We start from the raw sequence: 26,369 nt of genomic DNA on the forward strand, positions 1-26,369 counted from the left end.
AGTATCTAGCCGCTATCACTACATACAAGATGGAGCACCTTCATAACGGCAAATCTGGCCAACATTAAGAACAGCTGATCATCCGAGGTGTCGGGTGCTGCCCTACAGCAATCACACATTGATCAACTAAAGCAGAGGTGAGGAACTCCAGGTCTGGAGGGTGCAGGTCATGTGTTCAGGATTTCCTTATGGTACTGTCACACTGGTGGACATCGCCGGTGATGTTCCCTGGAGGATCGCCTCTGAACATGCCTGTAGTTCAGAGGCGATCCTCCAGGCGAGGCAGGGGGCTATACTTTGTATGGCTCCCGTCGTGTGTCAGAGCACTATTGCTGCGTCACACGCGGCAATCTGTTCAGATCGCCTGCTCCTCATCGCCAGGTTTCCCAGCAGTGCTAGGCAACCTCCAAATTCAGGAGATGAGCGATGGCAGCGGGAAATTGCCCTGTCACACGAGGCGACACACTGGCGATGTCATTGTAACTTGACCATGCCTACTAAGTTGCAGCAGCATCGCCAGTGATACCTCCCTGTCTGACGGCGTCTTTAGTATTGCACAGTTGATAATTGAATCATCTACACTGTGTGTGGCACTCAAGACCTGAAGTTTCCCATCTCTGAATTAAAGTAAGGGCCCTGTCACACATGTCAATGTGGTGGGCAACGTCGCTGATGACCGTGTGACCCCGCCCACCGCATCAACGTCATGGGTGAGATGTCATATGTGACGATCTCACCTGCGACTTCTCCTGCAATGTCGCTGTGTGATGCCATAGCATCACACCAGTGTCTCCAGGAGCTATAGTGCAGCTCCTGAAGTCGCTGGTGTGAAGGTGTCACATGCAGCGATGTCGCTAGATTGCAGTTGCGTGGTTTTCGGTCCGGACTGAAAACCTCGCGACTGCGACCAGCGATAAATTGTGGGGCGATTTTGCCGGGTCACACGTGGCGATGCACTCACGATATCGCCGCAGTGACGTCGCTGTGGCGATATCGTGAGTCACATTAATGCGAGTGGGACAGGTGGGGGAGTGCCCAAGTCTACATTTCACACTGTGGCTCACCAGACTCTAGTTACGCCACTGATAATTAGGAAGCGATACAAAAAAAAAGTGTTTTATAGATGTGTGCAGATGTCAGATCTATTTACATCTAAAAATACCAGGATTTGTTAACAGAAATAGAAAAAAGTCTTAACTGCGAGAATTGTGACACCACAACGCCACAGACACATGCATATAGAGGCTAATGAATATGTTGAATGTAGTCACCAAACTAGTAAAAAAATATCAATTGTGGTCACAAAAAAAAATAACACACGCACGCATGCACAGACACTCACACACACACAGCAGCTTCCACTAAACATTGAAGGAATGGAGACATGGCTTATTATCAATGATTTTCTCTTTTTTTATGCCAGAAAGAAAACCTTACAGGGTTAAATGAACATGTCAGGGGTCATCTGTTCTGTGCACACACTGGACACTAAGTGCTGACTTCTGTTACTAACTCTATACAATGATTGAAGCTGTATACACTTGATCTCCTGAACCCTGACTAATACCTAGAGAAGATGATCATTGTTATCAGCAAACAAGCTGAGCCCTCTCTTCCTACACATTACCATATGTGCCAGTCAAGGTCAGAAAACTTAACCCTAGCACATCATTCCCTGGTACTCAATTGTGCCCACTGAACTAAGGAAGAACCACTATGTGTGTATAGCTTTAAGTGTCAGCTCCTGCCCAGAGCTTGTGTTTACTTTACTCTTCTCCTTATCTCCTGCTTCCCCCTGAAGCAGAGAAAAAAAAAAAAAGCGGCTCTTTATGGCTCGTTCACTTTGATGATTCGGCTCATATCATTCACTTCAAAGAGCCGGCTCAAAGAATCGGCTCGTTCGCGAACGACACATCACTAGTGTACAATAAAGATAGCTGAAGTAAGGACTAAAGGGTACTTCTCACATAGCGAGATCGTTGCTAAGTCACAGGTTTTGTGACGTACCAGTGACCTCATCAGCGATCTCGCTGTGTGTGACACTAAGCAGTGACCTGGCCCCTGCTGTGAAATCGCTGATAATTACACACTGTTCTGGTTCATTTTTGGTCGTCGGGCTCCCGCGGGGCAGCACGCATCGGTGTGTTTGACATCTTACCCAACGGCCTCGTTCGCAACTCACGTAGGCGTGCATCTTCGTTGTTTTCCGCGCCCTCTCTGTTACGATTGGTGATCGCTACTGCGTTCGAATTGGCCGCTTCCATCCTCAGTTCTGGCTTGTAGATCGCAGTACATTTCAGAGGGCTGAATTCACTTGTCCCGAAGCAGCAGATCGTAATACAGTCCATTCTGCATCGCTTCATCCGTTAAACAGTTCTTCTGGGAGTTGTACTCTGCAAGGTAGGCATCGTTTGGGGTCTCAAATGCGTTTTCATAATATTATCTCATTTATATGACATCTAACAATTATCTACTATCATTGTCCTATTCAACAGTGTTCATGCTTCTACACTTGCAAGCAAATGGTGGGAGGGCTTGGCTTCTATCCGTATACATGCTTTTGCATGAGCAGCCATTTTAGGGGGTCTCGTGTGCACACACCCATACAGTACGTATTTTTCTGTTTATTTTACCATGTACAGTAATAATAATAGCGTTATTATTTTATTGTAACTATTCTCATATTTTCCATTTCATTTTCATTTCCCTAGATTGCACAACATGAGCAATGGGGAGTGTAGTATTGTGGTGGCTGCTTTGCTGCTTGAGCCAGCTCGGCGATAAGGCACAGAAGAGGCGGCGCAAACAAAACCGTCGTATGTGGACCAGACAGTGGCTGCAGAAGAGGTCCGAATTGTCCCACATGCAACTGGTAAGAGAGTTACAGGAGAAGAATCCTCACGATTTCAGGAACTATCTACGGATGTCAGAGGAATCCTTCAAACTGTTACTGGAAAGAATTACGCCACTTATTCAACAGAAGGATACAGCAATGCGTGCTGCTGTCCCGGTAGACGAAAGATTGGCCGTCACGCTGCGTTTCCTCGCCACCGGGCATTGCAAGATTTACATTTTTCTTCAGCCATTTCACGGCTCCTGCTCAGCGCTTTAATTCCGGAGACATGTAATGCAATTTTCTACTGTCTACGTAGCTATATTCAGTTTCCCAACACGGAGGAAGAATGGAGAAAGATTGCCTCAGATTTTGAGCAGCTCTGGCAGTTCCCTAGCTGTGGAGGGGCTTTGGATGGGAAACATGTCCATATAACTCAACCACCTAACAGCGGATCATATTTCTATAATTATAAGGGCTATTTTAGTGTCGTAGATAAATGGGAAAGATTCAGCTCACCCCTCTTCACTCCTGGTCACACCTACGACGCACGGAAACACCCTGACCCGGGTGGGAAATCACATGAAGAGTTAAGCAACAATATCCAGCGTCTTCAGGCAGGATTAGATGTAAAATGAAGTCTTTATTCGATATTAAAAATATTATCCATCAAAACACAGCAAAATACAGAGGCAGGTGGAAGAGAGGAGCTTTTTCCTATGCGTTTCGACCTATGCAGGTCTTAAGGTACCGTCACACATAACGAGATCGCTAGCGAGATCGCTGCTAAGTCACCGTTTGGTGACGTAGTAACGATCCCGTTAGCGATCTCGTTGTGTGTGACACTTACCAGCGATCAGGCCCCTGCTGTGAGATCGCTAGTCGTTGCAGAATGGTCCAGGCCATTTTCTTCAAAGGTGATGTCCTGCTGGGCAGGATACATCGCTGTGTTTGACACTGTGTGACAGAGTCACAGTGACTGCTGAGATCGTTATACAGGTCGCTACTGCGACCTGTATTGTTCCTGCATCGCTGGTAAGATCTGACTGTGTTACATCTCACCAGCGACCTCCCAGCGACTTACCAGCGATCCCTATCAGGTCACATCGTTTTCTGGATCGCTGGTAAGTCATTATGTGTGACTGGGCCTTTAAGGCCCCTTTACACACTGAGACTTTCTAGCGATCCCACCAGCGATCCCAACCTGGCCGGGATCGCTACAAAGTCTCTGAGTGGCTGGTGAGCTGTCAAACAGGCAGACCTGGCCAACGACGCAACAGCGATCCGGACCTGCAGAACGACCTAGTTAGTCATTGGGGACGTTGTAAAGCAGCTTTTTGAAAGGGAAGTCGCTAACGAAGTCGCTGTAAAGTCCCCTTTACACACAGAAAAGCCCGGACGCCTGCCCTGAAAGGGCTCAAGGGAGGGCAACATGACTGAGGAGGGATGCTAGGCCTGAGGATTAGCAAGGGGTTAATGCTCAGGGTATTTTGTGCGGGAAAATGGGAGGTGGAGTTATAGGGCTGTGGGGCCATGTAATTGGTCCGGGGGGTTGCTAGTGTAGGGGAGTATATATAGGGCTGGATTAGGAGGTGGGAGGTCATTCATCACCTGAAGACGTCTGGAATTGTTCCTGTCCCAAAGGAGGTCGTCTATGGCGGAGCGGCGTGGGGTAGCGCTGGCTCCAGTGGACACGGCGGCGGTGGACGGCGGATGATCAGGCGGCGGAGGTGGTCGAGCTCCCGGTGCCTCCGGGAGGGGGTCAAGGCCCTCGCAGGAGTTGGATCCAGATGGGCCCCGGGACCCCCCTTCGGCGCTGGCAGCAGCATCGTAGGACGTCGGGGGAAGCGACGGAGATTTCGGCAGCAGCGGGGCGGTGAGTGACGTCACCGGCCTCCTTCTGTGGTGGTGCGGCGCGGGGTCGGCATAGTGATGTGGGCGGCGCGATCACGTGACCCGGGGCGCGGTCACGTGGTCCGGCGTCGCGGTCACATGGCCCCGGCGTCCTGACGTCATGGTCACATGGCCCTGCGGTGCGGTCATGTGACCGGGCGTTGAACCCGGAAGTGCGGCCTGTGCAGCCGTGCAGGGCCTGTATGGGATCCCGGGTCGCAGTGGCCAGTGGTGACGGGCGTATTGCGGCTGCGTGGCCCGCCGCTCTCGCCCGGCCCGCCGCTCTTACCCGGCCTGCCGCGCGCACCCGACCCGCCGAGCTCGCCCGACCCGTTGGGGCTCACCCGATGCTTCGTGGTCGCGTGGGGTCGGCGCGGTCGCGTGGGATCGGCGCGGTCACGTGGGGCCGGCGCGGTCACGTGGGGCCGATGCGGTCGCGTCCCCTTCGAGGTCACTTCCACATGGCTTGCTGGGTTGTCACGTGACCGGCATCATCCAGGAGGCGCGGCCTGCACGTCGGTGTGAGGCCCTCTGATGGCGCGATCACACGGTTACTGGACACGTCACCGAGCCATCAGCAGCAAGGAAGTGCGGCCGGCACATCCGTGCAGGGCCTGGCCATCAGGGAGTTCACGGCAGATGTCGTCCAGCGGAGTGGGTGAGTGACACCTCTGATTCCACCAGTGCGGCCTGCGCAGCCGCGTAGGGCCCGGCCAGCAGTCCGGCGGCGGCACGTGATGGGACAACATCGTAGGAGGGCTACGGCGTGGGGGTTTGGTGTGACAACCTGGGTGGCGCGTCCGCGTGGCCCGTGGCGCGGTCACGTGGTCCGGCGTCGCCGTCATATGCCCTCGGCGTCTGGTGCAAGATTCAGGAGCTGTGCCCTGCGCAATTGCGCACGGTGATTGTTGCAGATCCAACTCTGGATACGGATTCACACAGGCGGCTGAGCGGCTGGAGCGCACCCCCCCCCCCAGTTGTGGCTTCGAGCCAGTGACCTTTCGCCAAGCGTCCCCGGATGGCTGGTTAGTCCGGGCGCTTTCGGTGCGGCCCAGGAGGGCTGCATCCGGCGTCTATCGGTGGAGAACATGGCGGTGCTCGACGCGGAGGACATGCGACGGCTGTTCCGTGGGATTCCATGGAGTCAGCCTAGTAAATTAAGGCTCACTTAAAACCTTGTATTAATGCTTGGATTAGGGTGGGTAGTAAGGGTGTTGATACGTATGATTTCGGGTGCAATAGGGCGGTAGTTTGTTTGTCAGCTGGTTTCGGTAGGAGGTAGGGGGCCCTGTTTCAGCGATGACTTTTGTACGGGAGTGGTTGCTCTGTGGTCCCGGATGCCTCGCTATGCACTTCATGAGCGTTGGGGTTTTTCATGATAGGGTGTTTATCTCTAGGTGACGCAATGGTTTCTTATGGTTGGCGTAATTGCGCTTGCATATTTTGGGTGACTTTGTATGATTGAGTGTTTCCCTGGTGGTTCGTTACTAATTCAGGTGTAAGTCGACGGTGGGGCGGAATTAGAGGCAGGTATACGAATACTTGTGAAGGGGTGGTGGGTAGGATAACCGAGTTTACGGCGATTCCATGGTTTATGTAATGGTTATGGGAGTCTTTTAGCTAGAGGTTTATCGCGGTTAATAGTAGGTGATAAGGGTTCGAGGGCAGGCCACATACATGGTGGCCCGTTCTGTGGGGGTGCATTTGCATTTGGTGTCTGACTCTTGAGCGTTGCATGTGGTGTGTGTTATTGCTGGTGGGAGGTGAAAGGGAATGTGGTTGCGTCTCACGAGGGGGTGCTTTATACTCTATAGGCATCGGCCTGAGTCCGGTCCTCCAACAGGGGTTGTGAGAGTACTGGTAGGTTTTCAGGTTTACTGGGCGGGCATGTTTTGTTGCGGCCAGATGTTCAGGTCGTTATGATTGGGACAGCAGTCCTTTGGAGATCTGCCCTCCCTTGCGGCGGTTGGCGACACCTCCCTGGGGGTCTTGGAATTGACTGTTCACCTGTATGCGGTGCCCTGTCTAGCCGTCTATTTACAGGAGTAATAGGCGTTTTAAAAAAAAAAAAAAAAAAAAAAAAAAAAGAATAAAACACTTTTGTTGCCTTGGTCTGTAATCGGGTTTTAGTGCTTGTTTACGATGTCTGTTGGACAAATATTGTGTGAGCGGGATGTTTTATGGTTGCCCCAGGTCTGGTTATTGTGTACATGGTCCGGGTTCGGTTGGGGGATTATCCGATATTCGGGATGGTCGAGTGTTTATATTCTGTTCCGGGGACAACCTGGGGACTGCTACGCTGTTTCTTCATGCCCAGGGTGTACCTGCGGAGTTAGCATGTGTTTGATAAGTCGATGTGTTTGGTTCGGCTAGGTAGGGCCCTATGTCTGAGGTCAGGTTACGGGCCATTATCAGGCTCCAGTGTATGTCGTGCTAAGGTTGGGGTCAAGTTTGGCTTATTGCCCTGTGTGCCGTTTGGGGGCCTTTGCAGGATCTGCGGGTTCATGGGGAGATTACGGGAGTTGGCTAGCAGTGTCTGCACAGGGGCAGTTTTAACAAGTTTTATGCGCGTGGATTGGTAGGCGGTTCTTAGTAGGGTCGCCGGCTTAACGATGGCTGACTGTATCGGGCGGCATTCGTTATGGCAGTTGAGAGTGGCTCCACTGGAGTTTATCATAAGAATAGGTGGTTCTCGTTTACGGTGGCTCGGGGGTTTCTTTCAGGTACAGCTGGCGTGGCTTTGCCTTATGGGTATATGGTTCGTCTTAGAGTGTTTCTTCCTGGTGCCCCCGGTTAGGGGGCTCGGGTAATGTGTCGGTGCGAGGAATAAGTGACATTGGGGTTGGGTTATCCAGTGTGTGGATTATTGGTGTCCGGGGGGCCTCTGATTGGCGACTTGTGGGATTTTCCAGCTAGCCAGTGCTGATGGCGGGTTATTCCATTTGTTGGTTATGCTGATAGATCATGAGGTATGTTGTGGGTTCGCCGATTGTAAGGCGGTAGTGTAGCCCCTCCCAGTATTGCATTGCCAAGTGGTTACTGTGGTCTTACGTATTTGTCAGGACCGGCAGGTATTGGGGCACACAGTTGTGCGGTGCAGCTGTGGGTGAGGTGTCGAAGTAGTGAGCGAGTAGGTCGCAACTTTGCCATTACCTCCCTCAATGTCAGGTTGGGTGGCAGGGGCAGCCAGCGCGGGGTGCACTGACTCTTATGGTTTAAGGACCTGGTAACCATCTGGGGCGGTGCCCCGTTTGGGGGGGTGTTTTCGCGGCGCTTTAAGGCTGAGTGGCGTACAAGCACCAGGCACATGTCGGTGCAACGTTTGACGGTTGGCCCTGGCTTACGGTGCCTTCAATTGCGGAGAAATGTGGTGTTTGAGTTTTTACTGGACTACGGGTTTAGTGGGAGTTGCTGTTCTCTCATTTTGTGAGTAGTTTTGAGTCTGCAGTTTAGCGGGGATTGGGCGTGGTGTGCATTTGGCTTTGTAGAGGGGGGCAACGGTAGTGTCGTGCTTGAGGGTTCAGAGTGCACGGTGATACCGATGAATAACGGGGGTCATGTGCCCTTTTCCAGGGCTTTGAGCAATATGTGGTGGTCAGAAGGGTGTATTCTGAATTAGTTTCGGAAAATCTGCTGGTGTTGGGAGTATCGTTACACATTGGTACATAGTTAAGGTCTTTTCTTCAGGCTGGTGGTCGGTTTGGCTGTTTTCGGTCAGGGTTGTCGTGACAACAATAGCAGGGTGGCATGGTTTTGGCTATTGGGCTGGTGGTGTTTTAGGATCTGTGTGATTACACACAGTTTACGGGAACGGCAGCGTTTGGTACGGCGCGTGGGTGGAGGAGAGGTGGTCGCTGGGGCATCCGGGGGGCTTGATTCGTGACATCGGGCCTGATTGCCCCGGGCCATTTTCTTGCCTGGGTGCCGTGCTCGTGCCGTTGTTCACAGGGGCATGACTGCCCAGGGGTGGTGTTACTGGGTATGTTTTAGGAATCTGTCAGGAGTTGGGGAAACAGTGGAGGTTGTTTTGTTTCCGACTATAAGGGTTGGCTTTGTTGATTTACCAGTGGATGGGTAATTTTAGGAGGCGCCTGCAGTGTAGCTGTCTCAACGAGGCCAAGCTTGCCCCTTATTCCATGAAGATGGGGGGCGGCGGCTCAGGTGGCTCGTTGGGGACTGGTCGCGCAGGCGGTGCAGAGGATTGTACTGGTACACCAATGATGGTTGGCTTTGTTAATTATCAGTTGAGGTGTAATTCTAGGGGGCGCCTGCAGTGTAGCTGTCTCAACGAGGCCGAGCCTGTCCCATATTCCATGAAGATGGGGGCGGCGGCTCTGGTGGCTCGTTGGGGACTGGGCGCGCAGGCGGTGCAGAGGATGGTAATGGTACACCAATAATGGTTGGCTTTGTTAATTATCAGTTGAAGTGTAATTTTAGGAGGCGCCTGCAGTGCAGCTGTCTCAACGAGGCCGAGCTTGCCCCTTATTCCATGAAGATGGGGGCGGCGGCTCTGGTGGCTCGTTGGGGACTGGTCGCGCAGGCGGTATATAGGATCGGACGACGTGGTCGGTTAGTTGCAGGTCTTGGGGGCGGCTGACCTTGTTGTACTGGTGGCTTGGTGCTGGTTGGCATCGTAAGGTCTATTGGGGGGTTATTTTGCTCGATTGGCATTGGTCCCGCAGTATTGGTTGCTCGACTCGAGGAGTCGGCTCGGGCCGGGGTTGTTGGTGGTGGGGCTCGCACGTACAAGGTGTCATACGTGCTCGCTCTGGCGGAAAGGAGGGGGGTATTTGAAGTCGGTGGATTGCACAAAGAGCGGGGGGGAACCCAGTGCAGGGGCGGGTTACCCCTGGTGTGCAATGGTATGGTTGGTGGGTCCCTGCTGTGCTCGGTCACAGCGGGACATGTTAACGTGGGACCCTGCTGTGCTGGGTCACAGCAGGGCATGTTAATGTGCTGGGTGTCCTCGAGCCGGTGTGGTGCGGCTGAGGGCACATGGTGGAGCAACACTCGGCTGGGTGTCCTCGAGTCGGTGTGGTGCGGCTGAGGGCACATGGTGGAGCTGGTGTTGCAATCATGTACAAAGGGACTCTTCACTTACCCCCCCCTCCTTTGCTGGTGGTTATGTTTATGGAGTTATTTACTACATTTATGAATAAATGTTATTGACTATTTTGGTGTTAATAAACGAGGCTGCTGTGGCCTTTACATCCAATGTCACGCAGTCCGTGTCTTATTTTGAGTGGAAAAGTGGTGAAAGGTGGATAACTGGTTTGGGTCAGAACGGCAAGTTAGGGCCGTCAGTCAGACGTTCCTAAGTCAAGAAAAGCCCGGACGCCTGCCCTGAAAGGGCTCAAGGGAGGGCAACATGACTGAGGAGGGATGCTAGGCCTGAGGATTAGCAAGGGGTTAATGCTCAGGGTATTTTGTGCGGGAAAATGGGAGGTGGAGTTATAGGGCTGTGGGGCCATGTAATTGGTCCGGGGGGTTGCTAGTGTAGGGGAGTATATATAGGGCTGGATTAGGAGGTGGGAGGTCATTCATCACCTGAAGACGTCTGGAATTGTCCCGCCCACCCGCCCTATTTTTGGATTTCTGGCTATCGACATGGAGAGACGAGGAGGATTGACCTTGTCGCAGCAGTCGGCGGAAAGGAGGGGGGTATTTGAAGTCGGTGGATTGCACAAAGAGCGGGGGGGAACCCAGTGCAGGAGCGGGTTACCCCTGGTGTGCAATGGTATGGTTGGTGGGTCCCTGCTGTGCTCGGTCACAGCGGGACATGTTAACGTGGGACCCTGCTGTGCTGGGTCACAGCAGGGCATGTTAATGTGCTGGGTGTCCTCGAGCCGGTGTGGTGCGGCTGAGGGCACATGGTGGAGCAACACTCGGCTGGGTGTCCTCGAGTCGGTGTGGTGCGGCTGAGGGCACATGGTGGAGCTGGTGTTGCAATCATGTACAAAGGGACTCTTCACTTACCCCCCCCCTCCTTTGCTGGTGGTTATGTTTATGGAGTTATTTACTACATTTATGAATAAATGTTATTGATTATTTTGGTGTTAATAAACGAGGCTGCTGTGGCCTTTACATCCAATGTCACGCAGTCCGTGTCTTATTTTGAGTGGAAAAGTGGTGAAAGGTGGATAACTGGTTTGGGTCAGAACGGCAAGTTAGGGCCGTCAGTCAGACGTTCCTAAGTCATGAGACTTTCTAGCGATCATGCTGCACAGCGGGAAACAAAGGACCAAAGAATGGTCCTGAACGATTTGTAACGATCACAACTTCACAGCGGGGGCCAGGTCGCTGATGTGTTTCACACACTGCAATGTCGCTGGGGAGGTCGCTATTACGTCACAAAACCGGTGACGTTACAGCGATGTCGTTTGCGATGTTGCAGTGTGTAAAGCCACCTTAAGTCATGGAATGCGCATAAAAGTCTCCAAAGGGATATTTAAATTCAGTGCACATCACAAAAAGGTTGGATTAATTAAGTGGGAAACACACCCATCACACTCAATATAGACGGCACAAAAAAAAGGAAAAGTTAAAAAGAAATAGAGACAACTTCATTGAAAAAAATACAGATAAACAGACAATTGAATAAAAACATACAGGAATACTGATAAAAACTATTGTAGCTAAGGAAGCCAAATATTTGCTTGAGTAGAAAATTCCTTTCGCATCCTGGAAGGAAAAATAGAGAATTACTGATGAAATACAAGCAAAAAAGAATTTTTTAATTCATAGTGAATGCAACAAAAAACGCTGTTATAGTAGACATGAAGAATTAGTATTGGGCAATAGAAAGAGTTAACACTAGAACTACTGACTTTTTTTTTTAATACATAGGACGAAGTAGTCAAAATGACTACCTCAGTAGTTCTAGTGTTAAAGCACATAGAAGCCGCATATGGGATACTATGTAAGCACCAAGACAGGAACCAGCTGGCGCTTTACATATGCGATCTCTCCGTGTGTTCATACTGTGCGGGATTTTGAGTGCCCAGTGTAAAAATATGGAAGGATCTTTAAAGAAGATCCCCCCTCCCCTAGATCTCCTCCAAGGAAACAATAATCCAGGGTGAATGAAGTAATAAAATTGTTATCACAGGCTGGAACAATATAGTAGTTAACATTAAAATGTGTGCATGAAAAATAGCAACCAATTACATTGTAAAGTGAACATCAGGAGAGAGATCGCTGCAGGAGCTGCATGAAAGAATCTCTGCTCATGTTCATGACATGTAAAGTTATAATACTCAGATTAAACGTCAAGGAAATGCTCCATTAGGTAATTAGTGAAAGCAGTAAAAGACGCTGTAAGGCTATGTGCGCACGTGTGCGCTCTGCACCGCACCGAAAAGGTGCGATTCAGAGCGCAGCTGAAAAGCTGCGTTCTGAAGCGCATGATGCCGGCGAGAACGTGCGCTCTGCCTGCAGCTCCTGCCATAGACAGAGCAGGGGCTGCCGGCAAAGCGCACGGAAGAAGTGACATGTCACTTCTTAGAACGCAGCGATTCGGGCAGCTGCCGAAGCGCTGCGTTCTAATATGCCACGTGCGCACGGCCCCTGCACAATCTCCATAGATTATGCAGGGGACGCAGGACGCATGAATTACGCACACGTGCGCACATAGCCTTAATCTGAGCAGACAATGCGAACCCCCTCTGTGTTAGGCCCGTTTCACACGTCAGTGAAAAACACAGACGTTTTTCACTGGCGTGTAAAACACGCACATGTCCCTGAGTGTACCGTGAATCACGGCACACGTGGGTTGTCTAAGTGCAATCCGGGCTCCGTTCTCCGTGGCCCGTGATTGCACTTAGAAATCAACTCACCTGCGCCCGCTCCCATTCTCCGTGGTGCTGAATCCTCCCGTGGTGCAGCATCCGGCCGGCGCTGACCCCTGCAGCAGCTGCTTCCGGGTCGGCTGTGTCGCGCATAATGAATATGCGCGACAGTAATCAGCCGGCTTAGAAGCAGCAGGGAGCACGGGCTGCAGAGGACATCGCTGAAGCCGGGTGAGTTAAAATGTTTATTATTTTAAATGCACGTTTTTTTCTGGCACGTGTTTCACGGACCACACCACTGCGTGGTCCGTGGGACATCAGTGATGCCAGAAAAAAATGGACATGTCTCCGTGCGGCAATCACGCACACGCGGGTACGCCGCACGGAGACACGTGCAGTGAAAAATCACTGACGTGTGAGCAGACCCATTCATTATAATGGGTCTGCGTATGTCAGTGATTCTGGTACGTTTAAAAAAAAGCACAAACGTACCAGAATCACTGACGTGTGAAAGGGGCCTTATACTAAGCAGAATTCAAGTGCCCCGTACAGGATGTGGAAGGATCTTACGAGAACAAGCCCCACCACTTTGGGACTCCTCCAATGATACAGTAATTCAAGGTAAATGTAATAACAATAATGTTGTCACAAGTTGTGAAAAATATATAATTATAGACAGTAAAAAGTGTGAATGCAAGTTCAGCATCAACCCGCACTGTAAAATGAACAGGAGAAGAGAGATCACCAAGCATACTGCATAATGAGATCTCTCCTCATGTTCATACCATGCGGGACTCTGGTGCCCAACTTAAAAATCCAGAAAGACTCTCTATTGAGAATCTTTCTTCTAAGATCCCCTCCTCTAGCAGGTTTATAAACTTTTTCGATACCAGCAAAGACAAGGGAATCCAGACACCTGTTATGAACAGTAGTGAAGTGCCTGGAAACCTGGAAAGTATGGGAGCTTGCTCTAAGGGCTCACGCTTCGGATTTTCTGGACCGTTTTGAATGGAAAAGTCCTATCCCCCTCGTTGCGCTAGTGCCCCGATTTTGGAGCGGTTGAATCTTGAAGGCTCTGTTCTCCACGGGTAAATTATCGGGTTGCATGCATCTACTCCCCGACCTAGGGTCCACGTACCCCATCGTGGCTTGGTCCCAGCTCGATGATGGTGCAAGGCCGCCGGCTGTCCTGCTCAACAGACCTGAGCCCCTTGCCATGATCCCCTGCGACCGGGGGTTCAACTACTCTAGGCCCAGACCACCATCTGCCACCTAGACAGTTTCCTTATGAGAGTCCCCGCTCCCGACCTCCTCAGAGTTCCTCACAGCTCGAGAGCTACTCTCTACTAACTTACAGACTACACTCCTCACCTCCCCTACCTGACTCCCCCAGGTGAGCGACTCTATTACACTCAAGCCGTCCACTGGTGTGTCTGGTGGGTGTTCTGCAGGGTGTATCTAGGATTTGATTAGCTGATGTAAGCAACATCATTTGGTTAGGGACTCATAACCAAGAGGAAGGTGGATACTGCATGGGAGGGCAGATTGTGCAATACCCTGTGACGACCTCGGATGCGTTATGCCAATGACGCCCGACTCCCGCTCTCCTTACAGCAGGAGGCGAGTGTCATGCGACTGTGATCCGATTCTCTGCATTTCCTCGCATTGCAGTCGGCCATATTTCATGCCAGTGTAACTCCAGCCATACACACATAAACATACGTATACTCCTATGTATACTCATACATCCATATACAGATATACATTCAGACACACAGATATACATACTCCGAGACACACAAAAAAGGAGGGGAGCCAGCACTGCTTATGAATGGCATGCAACAATGAAGAAATAAAAAGTGTAATATTCACAAATTCATTCCTACTGTAACAATTCAATGAGATTTTTTGCAAATGATTGATCAATAATTTGAGCCCCCCTGCCCCGTCACGTCAAATCTCTATAGGGGGGTCCCTAACTCTATATTATAAATTATTATTGTACCATAAGGTTACCCGAGACATGTCTGAACCGCTCCCATGCTGCCAGGACTGACAACCGCGAATAAAGGCAGCCCAGGTGCCAGTGTGTGTGGCAGAACCACACACACCAGCACAATGTCAGAACTGGCCCTCACAGTCCCAGACCAGCAAACATGGATGAGGGCGGAACAAGGTTCAGGCAGGTGGTGTTTAAATAATGATGCCTGTGGAGCAGGAGGCGGTGGCTGTGTGTGAACAAGCACCAAACTGAATTTTGATGGCGACAAAAGGAATTTGCAAACCACACTGGGCGTGCACGGCATGGTGGCGGTCAACCACCTGACCAGTAAACACCAGTGGTGTTTTCATATGGTCCTGCTCATTATATGAGACCTTATGGTACAATAATAATTTAAAATATAGTGTTAGGGACCCCCCTATAGAGATTTGCCGTGACGGGGCAGGGGGGCTCAAATCATTGATCAATCATTTGCAAAAAATCTCATTGAATTGTTACAGTAGGAATGAATTTGTGAATATTACACTTTTTATTTCTTCATTGTTGCATGCCATTCATAAGCAGTGCTGGCTCCCCTCCCTTTTTCCGAGACACACAAGTGTGCTTACATATTTATCCCCTTCACTAAACCAGCAGCACAACAGTAATCCCGTCTGCCCGGAGATGCTGTATTGATGACGAGCGACTTATTGAACGCAACAGCGTCTCCGGGCAGACGGCTACACGCGGGAGTGTAGGCGCATTGCTTAGCGGACGCAGTAGCATCCGATATCTTACGCACATTGACGTTCCAACTCTGCGGTGTGGTGAGTGGTGCTGGGGAGTTGTGGTCGGGTTCTACGTCGCAGATGCATTTCAGCACGACAATATGGTGGCCAGGAGACGCTCTTCACCCTGGGGGGGGGTGTGACTCAAGACTAATATGCATAAACTGAATCTAGCTTGTTAACTTTTACCATTTCCCTCCATATAAATCCCGACATTAGAAGAGGTCCTGGTGTGACGCCCTGGCCTATCAGGTCGTCACAGGGTATTGTGATATCCACCTCCTTCTTGGTTGTGGGTCCCCAACTAATGGTGTTGCCAACAGCAGTTGTGTCGCCCTGGGCAAGCCAGGGGTCACAGGTCACAACACCACCGCACCCCACACTCCAGGTAGGCACAACACAGCTAACCAGAAATCCTTGTTGCCTTCCTCCAGAGGCTGATGATTCACACCAGGGGGTGGGCCAGGCGGTTGGCTCCGCCCACCAAGGAGATCACAGTTCTGGAGGCGGGAGAAACCAGGCAGTCAGCTCAGGGACGAGCTTGAGTAAACAGCAGAGTAGCCCAGGCAGGGCAAGAGTGAAGTCTAGCTGAGGGCTAGAAAGGAGTAAACAACTAAGTGAAAGTAGAAAAGTGGAAAAGGAGGAAAGCAAGTGAGGTGACAAGAAGGAAGGAAAGCCTGAAGGGTCCAGCTTTGTGAAGGGCCAGATCAGCAAGGTCAGCGACGGCGGTGACTGTCTGGAGGGGGACCGTTTGGAAGTTCCTGGAAGGACCCCGTTGGCTGTGTGCCCGGTGGTCTGGAGCAGTGCTCCGAAGGACAGTCAGCACCAGGGCAGGGGCCTCTCGGACCCCGGCAAGGCTAGGAGTCGCCAAATTTGCCGAATCCGTCAGTGAAGGGGACGTAGATCCCCCAGCAACCAAGTCCCGATTGAAGGCAACAGCTCAACCTGAAGCAGAGAGACACCGCCACCGCCAAGGCACCAGTTTCTCAGGGCCAGCGCCTGCGGGCAAAGTGTAGAGCTCCTCCGGCACAGATTGTAGTCGGGGAGCGGGTAACCGGAGGGAATCCACCGCTACCACAAGTCAACCATAGGTGCAAGGAAGAGGGACATCACCGTCACCTACCGGGAGTGCAGGTGCAGCCGTCTGTGGGACCGTCCTACCAGCCGTTTGGTTTACCGTACAAACTGTGTCCGTGTCTCAGGCTGAGTGAGTACCACAGTGCCGCAAGGCACAGCGCTGCCCCCGCGTCCCTGCGCCCACCAGGCCCTGCACCTCACAAACCATCACCGGGCCCCGGGATCACCAACCCCTGCCCACGGAGGGGCAACACAACACCTGGCTGCTCCGCATCACCATCCCCGGGACCCCCGCATTGAGCAGCGGTGGTGAAATCACCACAACCGTGGGTGGCGTCACGAACTATAACAATCCCCCACACCCAACCACAAATCCCCTTTCACTCACGGGCGAGGAGTGTCGCTCGAGAAACCCCGGGATCCGGCCCACGGCTCGAGCCACCACTGAGCAGCTGCCGGACCCGAGCAGAAGGGGTGAGCGCGGTGTGCTGACACCCTCCTCCCTGCCCGCGACACAGTCAATCAAAGTCCTAGGTACACTCTGCACCATATCCACCAGACACACCAGTGGATGGCCCGAGTGGAATAGGGCCGCCCACTTGGGGTGTTGGTTAAGGGGAGGTCAGGAGTGTCAGGAGTAGGTGAATGAAGTGCAGGAAGTGAAGGAGAGAGGAGGTCAGGAGCCGGGCTCCTTGGAAGTACTAGGTGACAGACGGTGGTCTGGGCCTCATAGGAGCTGGACCCCTGATCGCAGGGGATCGTGGCAAGGGGCATGGACCTGTCGAGAAGGACAGCCAGCGGCCTTGCACCATCACCGGGCTGGGACCAGAGTACGATGGGATACGTGGACCCTAGGTCAGGGAGTAGCTTCAGGCAACCTGACAATTGACCCGACGAGAATGGAGCCTTCAAGATCCGCTCTCCACCCACTCCAAAATCAGGGTACTAGCGCAACGAGGGGGATAGGACTTTACACAGAAAGGGTGCGGAAAATCCCAAGCGTGAACCCTGAGGATAAACTCCCACAGTTAGCCATACTGGGGAGCGGGAACCGGCTAGTTCCACACTACTGGGACCAACAGAGAAGTAACTTAGTGCCAGAAGGCAGGTCACGGATCACCAGGCAACACCAATGGGGATGGGACCCAAACTAGCTGCCCTCAGTGGCAGCGGTGCCCAGAACTTTTGTTTACCCAGTTGTCGGTGTCAGATTTGTGGACTGAGTGAGTACAAAAGTGGCCTCTGCGCTCCCCACGCCACCTCCCAACACCATTACCGAGTCCCGGGGCATCCCCTCTACACGTGGAGGGTCCTAACACCTGGCTGCCCCATTCCATCGCTCCCGGGTACTCCCAACTGTAGCGGTGGTACTCCCAAATTACCACAAATCACGGGTGGCGTCACAAACTCTAACACACCCCCAGTAAATAACCCCCATCGTTCGAGAAGCTGCACGACTCCCGGGTCCGGAGACCCCTCGAGCCACCGCGGATCCGAGCAGCCCGGCTGCTAACGCGGGGGCGGCACACTGGCTTCACACCGGAGGATGCTGGCGGCACAACGGAGACTGAATGAAGCTGTTGAGCATCATGGACTGTTATTGGGAAGGTTTTTGGCGTCACTACCGCAGGGTGGCAACCACTATTTTTTTTTTTTAATGTTCCATGTTAATGTTATTTTTTGGCATTTCTATAAAAAAAGGTTTACAGTTTAAATCGGCTGTTGTGTAAGCTTCTTTAAAAAAAAAAAACAGACATAGAAACATGTGTCATCACTGTAGCACTCCAGCAGTGTGCCCCCCCCAGCAATATATGTGTACCCCAGTAATGCATGTGGCCACAGTGTGTGGAAATCAATGTAGCTGAAAGGTGGGCCCCTAGAGTCAATTACTATGGTGGGCTCCAGACTCCCCAGTCCAACCCTGCTCATACTCGTTATATCTATACATCTGTATAGATGCACCCAGCCCATTACACAACCTAGTAGGCCTGCTTATAGCTAGCTTAAGAATTTAGCCAACCATGCGTCAAGTGAGAAACAAAACATTTTATTATAAAAAAAATAAAATATATATATATATATATATATATATATATATATAAAATAACAATTGAATAAAGAAATTAACCATAAATTAACATTTTAATAAATATACAGGAAAATTCAAAATAACTAGAGCTAAAACGTTACTACACATCATGATTGATAGTGGTTGCTCGAATTGGAATATCCTTGCCTGGGCGGAGAAACTAGCTGCGAAAGCAAGGATTGCGGCAAAAAGCAACACTCAGGGGTGGGGGGCACACACACGTTTTGCGGAGGCCCAATCCTCCGCACTGGTGTGCTATGATGTGTGTCTGGCATTTGTGGTCATGAATATTGTGAAACTGGAGCACGGTCTACCCTACTACTCAGCGTTGTTGTTTCATCCAGGTTCCCGGCTGCTGCTTGAGTTAGCGTCTCAAGAATGATTCTTTTGGCATGGCTTCTTTGTGTGGCATCCAACTTCCGTAGTCGATCAGCAGTAAAGCTGGCAAAAAAGTCCATGCCGGCGTTGACCTGAATATGTAAAATGCGGTTTGCCAAACAGATTAACTCTTCCGATGACGATGCTGTGGCGGCATTTCTTTTTCGTTGATTACTTAGCCGCTGTGGCTCTGGTAGAGTTGAGGGCGCATTGTCTTCAATTGCCTCCCCACTACCTTCCTCCACACTAACTTATCATAGTATCATAGTATCATAGTTTTTAAGGTTGAAGGGAGACTCTAAGTCCATCTAGTTCAACCCGTAGCCTAACATGTTGTTCCAGAGGAAGGCAAAAAAACCCCAGTGTGGCAAACAAGTTCCAATGGGGAAAAAATTTCCTTCCTTCGTCCACATCCGGCAATCAGACTAGTTCCCTGGATCAATACCCTGTCATAAAATCTAATATACATAACTGGTAATATTAAATTTTTCAAGAAAGGCATCCAGGCTCTGCTTAAATGTTAGTAGTGAATCACTCAATACAACATCATGCGGCAGAGAGTTCCATAGTCTCACTGCTCGTACAGTAAAGAATCCTCGTCTGTGATTATGATTAAACCTTCTTTCCTCAAGACGTAGCGGATGCCCCCGTGTTCCAGTCGCAGGCCTAGGTGTAAAAAGATCTTTGGAAAGGTCTCTGTACTGTCCCCTCATATATTTATACATTGTGAACTTGATGGCTCGGGATGTCGCCACTTGTTTGTGTCGAGAGAGCTTGGTGACAGTGCTGTGGGAACACAAAACAGAAAATTAAGGTTTAAGCTAAACCTATAAATGTTTCAAAAACATAAATTTGCACCCCATCACAGAAATGATACCCCATTAGATATATCATGCAATGGTAAAAAGGAGGTGGGTGGCACAAGTGCTACGAGATATTACATGACATTCAACGGTATGAGAACTGAGTGGGGCTAAACTAGCAAAGGAGTGTACTATACTGACCTTTTAATCAATCACTTTTTCAGACTACACAATTAATCAATGACATGTGCATACGAAGCTTCAATGCTGTTCACCGGGAAGCACAGAAGGTACTTACATCTCCATCTTGTTCCGTAGTCGGCCTGAATGAACACACTGATGCCCGTGGTAGCTCCTGGTTGCGGGTGAAGTCCAGTAATTCATAATACCACAGTGAGGGCTGTGACGGGAGTGTACAACAGAGCAAAGGATGGATGAGGCCGAGGGACGATCCAACAGGTTTATTCACAAGAACACTGGAACAGCACACGATAAGTCCACGTAAAACAGATTCGGGGGCCCTTCCCGACAATCCTCGGACCGGATAACAAAGCAATCGTCCTTACAGTAGTCCCAAGAGTTCCACACAATCCCACGGGCCGCCACACAGGCCTAGCTCCGTCCGTGTCCACAGCCACCCAGGCTGGGAGTTCCTTCTTCTTCCAACTTTCAGCTCACTCTGAAGTTACAAAAAGGGAAATGCATTGTCTGTGCTCCTTGACCAGCCCACCATGTTCAGGGGGTAGGGGTCACACATCCTATCATCAATGGTTTGGTCCATCACAGGGCTCCGATATGTCTGCCAGCCACAGTAGATGAAGGGATCCCCTGCTGTGCAGAACAATGACTATTCCTTCACTGGCCAATGCAATTACAGACTAGATACACAACTCTGGATAGAAGACGACAGGCTATTTACATAATCATGACATAGTATCACAGCATATACAGTGAGAGGGTAAATTACATCTTCACAAGGGCACATAAACATCATCTGTGCCAGCACCAGACTTCTTCGACTTCTCAACCTTGTTGAGCTCTTTCTTATACACAGTACGGAGGGCCTCGATCTTTTTCCGAACCATGCTCTCATCCACCTTCTCACAGGGATCATGCTGCCTAAATAGGGCAATCAATTTGTCATACGCTTCCCTTTTTTTATTTCTATTACAGTAGTCAGGCGATATTACAAGCCAAAGGCAGGGCAGAGTCCGATACAACTCAATGACTTCACGAACAAACTCTTCACTATTGTAAGACATCTGAAATGAAGAAAAACGCACAGTGAGCATACATGTAACTAACATTTTAACTACATGGCTACTGATGCTAGTATGTGGACAAAGACAGGCTCCAAGTACGGGCGTTTGCACATATAGAAGCATGCCCAAAATGTAGAACTGCAGACGAGAAAATACCCCCCGCCCATAAAATGGCTGCCCATGCAAAAGCCTACGTACACAGATAGTTTGCAAGTGTACAAGCATGGCCACAAAGTAGAATAGAGTTATGATTGCATATAATTGATAGCTACAAATATATAATATATATAATCCTATAAAAAATATAATATTAAACTTATAACAAAAACCCGATAAAGATCCTAATTTGAGACCTCAAACGATGCCTACCTTCCAAAGTAAATGGTGTAGACCCACAAATAAGAACGCAGTAGTGACTCAAAAGGGGACGCGGAAGACAATCCAGAGATGCACACACCTAAACAATGGCATGGAATGGATGGAAGCCCTACTATGTTGCAATTATTTTATGACAAGGTCGCCCAATCACAGAATGACAACACAGCAGCGGCCACCCAGTCAGAGAATGACAACGCAACAGTTGTCAACAATTATATTCCGCGGATATCTACTTAGCTAAAATACAGATATATAATTAAACAAGCAAAATAACCACGTTCCCGTCTGCCCAGAGACGTTGTATTGATGATGAGTCACTTATTGAATGTAGCAGCGTCTCCGGCAGACAAAAAAAGATATACTTTGAAATTAAGGCACTTCCTTCGCGGTCGCATTAGCGTCCTTTAGGCTGCCGCACGTCCCTTACGTCTCTGATATCATGGGAAAGCTGGGTGCTGAAGACAAGATGGCTAGCAGAACATACCCACAATCAGGGTTCAGTGCGCTGCGGTCTCTCGCTTGTGTTCTCCCTACGAAGGAGCATGCGATTCCGCAGCAAACAATTTTCATGCTGCGGTCTGGAAAGATGCACGGCAGGTCAGTGTTTGCTGCAGAAAAACAAGCACAGTGGGCACGGGATTTCTATAAATTCATCAACTATGCTTGTACTGTACACCACAGCATTTTGGATGCAGCTGAATCATGCTACATCCAACATGCTGCAAACACTGATCGTGGGCATGCAGCCTTATAGGGGATTTCCCAGATAGATGGCAGCATCGGTGGATTCATTTTAGTAATCTTTTCCATGTGAAGATACTGGATAACATTTTGCTTCCTCAAATAAAGGCCCCGTCACACTAAGCAACATCGCTAGCAACATCGCTGCTAACGAACAACTTTTGTGACGTTGCTAGCGATGTTGCTGTGTGTGACATCCAGCAACAACCTGGCCCCTGCTGTGAGGTCGTTGGTTGTTGCTGAATGTCCTGGGCCATTTTTTAGTTGTTGCTGTCCCGCTGTGACAGCAACAACTAAATGTGCAGGCAGCAGGAGCCGGCTTCTGCGGAGGCTGGTAACCACAGTAAACATCGGGTAACCAAGAAGCCCTGTCCTTGGTTACCCGATATTTACCTTTGTTACCAGCCTCCGCCGCTCTCACTGTCAGTGCCGGCTCCTGCTCTGTGCACATGTAGCTGCAGGACACATCGGGTTAATTAACCTGATGTGTGCTGTAACTAGGAAAGCAGGGAGCCAGCGCTCAGTGTGCGTTGCTCCCTGCTCTGTGCACATTTAGCTGCAGCACACATCGGGTAATTAACCCGATGTGTGCTGTAACTAGGAGAGCAGGGAGCCAGCGCTCAGTGTGCGATGCTCCCTGCTCTCTGCAAGTGTAGCTGCGTGCGCTGGTAACCAAGGTAAATATCGGGTTGGTTACCCGATATTTACCTTAGTTACCAAGCGCAGCATCTTCCACGCGGCGCTGGGGGCTGGTCACTGGTTGCTGGTGAGCTCACCAGCAACTTGTGTAGCGACGCTCCAGCGATCCCTGCCAGGTCAGGTTGCTGGTGGGATCGCTGGAGCGTCGCAGTGTGACATCTCACCAGCAACCTCCCAGCAACTTACCAGCGATCCCTATCGTTGTTGGGATCGCTGGTAAGTTGTTTAGTGTGACTGGACCTTAAGGTGGACACACCATGTGATTAAAAATAACAAGAACAACAGGGGTTCCTGGCATAGTCACAGTCCTCACAACATTGGTGGCTATATAGGGTAGCCTGATATAGGTATAATTGAAATTAATAATAAATCCAGATAACGTATATGAATACTAGAAATATATAATGCGGGAACACTATCATTACGACTGGAAATAAATACCAATTTATCTTATAGAGAAAATATACAGAATTCTAGATATATATATATATATATAGTACAAACCAAAAGTTTGGACACACCTCATTCAAAGAGTTTTCTTTATTTTCATGACTCTGAAAATTGTAGATTCACATTGAAGCCATCAAAACTATGAATTAACACATGTGGAATGAAATACTTAACAAACAAGTGTGAAACAGAAAATATGTCTTATATTCTAGGTTCTTCAAAGTAGCCACCTTTTGCTTTGATTACTGCTTTATTTATTATTTATTATTATTTATTATTATAGCGCCATTTATTCCATGGCGCTTTACAAGTGAAAGGGTATACGTACAACAATCATTAACAGTACATAACAGACTGGTACAGGAGGAGAGAGGACCCTGCCCCCGAGGAGGAGAGAGGACCCTGCCCGCGAGGGCTCACAGTCTACAGGGAATGGGTGATGGTACGATAGGTGAGGACAGAGCTGGTTGCGCAGTGGTCTACTGGACTGAGGGCTATTGTAGGTTGTAGGCTTGTTGGAAGAGGTGGGTCTTGAGGTTCCTCTTGAAGCTTTCCACGGTAGGGGAGAGTCTTATGTGTTGAGGTAGAGCATTCCAGAGTATGGGGGATGCACGGGAGAAATCTTGTACGCGATTGTGGGAAGAGGAGATAAGGGAGGAGCAGAGAAGGAGATATTGTGAAGATCTGAGGTTGCGTGCAGGTAGGTACCGGGAGACTAGGTCACAGATGTAGGGAGGAGACAGGTTGTGCATGGCTTTGTATGTCATGGTTAGTGTTTTGAACTGGAGTCGTTGGGTGATGGGAAGCCAGTGAAGGGATTGGCAGAGTGGCGAGGCTGGGGAGTAGCGAGGGGAGAGGTGAATTAAGCGGGCCGCAGATTTTAGAATAGATTGGAGGGGTGCAAGACTGTTGAAAGGGAGGCCAGAGAGCAGGAGGTTGCAGTAGTCGAGGCGGGAGATGATGAGGGCATGCACTAATGTTTTTGCTGATTCTTGGTTAAGGAAAGCACGGATCCGGGAGATATTTTTGAGTTGTAATCGGCATGAGGTGAAGAGGGCTTGGATGTGTGGCTTGAAGGATAGAGCAGAGTCGAGGGTCACTCCAAGGCAACGAGCTTGTGAGACTGGGGAGAGTAAGTAACCATCGAGTTTGATGGAAAGGCTTGTTGGGAGGAGATGAGTGAGGAGGAGGAAAGACAATGAACTCTGTTTTGTCCATGTTAAGTTTTAGGAATCGCGCAGAGAAGAAGGATGAAATAGCAGACAGACATTGTGGGATTCTGGTTAGTAGAGAGGTAATGTCAGGTCCAGAGAGGTAGATCTGTGTGTCATCGGCATAGAGATGATACTGGAAGCCGTAGGACTCTATGAGCTGTCCCAGGCCGAAGGTGTAGATGGAGAACAGCAGGGTCCAAGAACTGAGCCTTGGGGGACACCGACAGATAGGGGGCGAAATGAGGAAGTGGTGTGAGAATGGGAGACGCTGAAAGTTCGGTCGGTTAGGTATGAGGAGATCCAAGATAGGGCCAAGTCTGTGATGCCCAGAGATGAGAGAATCTGTAGTAGGAGGGAATGGTCTACTGTGTCGAAGGCAGAGGACAGGTCCAGGAGGAGGAGGATAGAGTAGTGTCGCTTGGCTTTGGCAGTTAGTAGGTCGTTAGTGACTTTAGTTAGGGCAGTTTCAGTGGAATGATGCGGTTGGAAGCCAGATTGTAGCTGGTCAAAGAGAGAGCAGGAGGAGAGGTATGAGTACAGTTCAAGATGGACATGCTGTTCTATTAGTTTTGAGGCATAGGGGAGAAGGGATATGAGGCGATAGTTTGACACAGAGGATGGGTCAAGGGAGGGCTTTTTGAGGATGGGTGTGATTGAGGCATGTTTAAAGCATGAAGGGAATACACCAGTTGTTAGTGATAGGTTGAAGAGATGGGTTAGGGCTGGGATGAGGACTGCGGTGATGTTGGGGATGAGGTGTGATGGGAGCGGGTCCAGTGCACAGGTTGTTAGATGTGATCTTATGATTGTTTTCTGTCATGGTGGAGAAGCTGGATTTGGAGGAAGAAGGCTGAGTAGCTATGATGAGGGGCTGTGGTGATTGTGGGCCAAAGCTTGCTCTGATGTTGTCAACCTTCTGCTTGAAGAAAGAGGCAAAGTCTTCAGCTGAGAGGAGAGGAGAGGGAGGTGGTGCTGGAGGACGGAGGAGAGAATTAAAAGTGTTGAATAGCTGTTTAGGGTTGTGAGAGAGAGAGGATATGAGGGATGAGAAGTAGGTTTGTTTTGCAGCAGTGAGTGTGGACTTGAAAGTGGTGAGGGACTCTTTATATGCAATGAAGTGCTCAGTGGAATGAGACCTCTTCCATCTGCGCTCAGCAATTCTGGACGCCCGTCTTAGTTCTTTAGTCTGACTGGTGTGCCAGGGTTGCCTGTTGATTGTGTGGGTTTTGGTGTGTGTGAGGGGGGCGGCTGATTCGAGAGCTGCAGAGATTGTAGTGTTGTATAAAGTTGCAGCAGCATCTGCATCGTGTAGAAATGCAATGTCTGTGAGGGGGAGAAGGGACTGAGAAAGGGCCTGTAAATCAATGTGTTTTATATTTCTGCGAGGGTGTGAAAGTTTGTTGAGGGGGGGTTGCGTAGTTGGAGAAGAAAGGGAAGAGAATGTGAGTAGGTTGTGGTCAGACAGGGGGAGAGGTGAGTTAGAGAGGTTAGATAGGGAACAGAGGCGAGTGAAGATGAGGTCCAGCGTGTGGCCATCTTTGTGAGTAGCTGCAGAAGACCATTGGGTGAGGCCGAAGGAGGCAGTGAGTGTTAGAAGTTTGGAGACAGATAAGTGGGATGTGTCAATGGGGATATTGAAATCACCCATGATGATGGTGGGGATGTCGTTGGAAAGGAAGTGTAGTAGCCAGGTGGTGAAATGATCAAAAAAGGCAGTGGCTGGCCCTGGAGGGCGGTAAATGACAGCCAGTTGAAGGTTGGAGAGGGCGTAGATGCGAACGGAGTGCACCTCAAAAGATGGGAGAGTAACCGAGGGTGGTAGTGGAATTGGTGTAAAGGAGCATTGGTCGGACAGGAGCAAACCAACTCCTCCACCATGCTTGTTACTGGGGCGGGTGGTGTGAGAGAGTTGGAGACCGCCATAAGAAAGTGCAGCAGGAGAGGCTGTGTCAGAGGGGGTGAGCCAGGAGAGGCAGTGTCAGAAGGAGTGAGCCAG

At 50.1% G+C, this 26,369-nt stretch overlaps 1 protein-coding gene across 1 annotated transcript in view; it reads right to left on the bottom strand.

Moving 5' to 3' along the window:
- The window catches only part of LOC142246725 (uncharacterized), a 329,582-nt gene that overhangs the window by 169,710 nt on the left and 133,503 nt on the right, over window positions 1-26,369 (bottom strand). Inside the window, exons 9-10 of the mRNA XM_075319778.1 lie at window positions 20,605-20,891; window positions 19,550-19,612 (exon numbers count right to left, since the gene is read on the bottom strand). Of these exons, the coding sequence (XP_075175893.1) occupies window positions 19,550-19,612; window positions 20,605-20,891 (350 nt within the window). The remainder of the gene's footprint in view (window positions 1-19,549; window positions 19,613-20,604; window positions 20,892-26,369) is intronic.

Source organism: Anomaloglossus baeobatrachus, chromosome 7, assembly GCF_048569485.1.
Source record: "Anomaloglossus baeobatrachus isolate aAnoBae1 chromosome 7, aAnoBae1.hap1, whole genome shotgun sequence".
NCBI lineage: Eukaryota > Metazoa > Chordata > Amphibia > Anura > Aromobatidae > Anomaloglossus > Anomaloglossus baeobatrachus.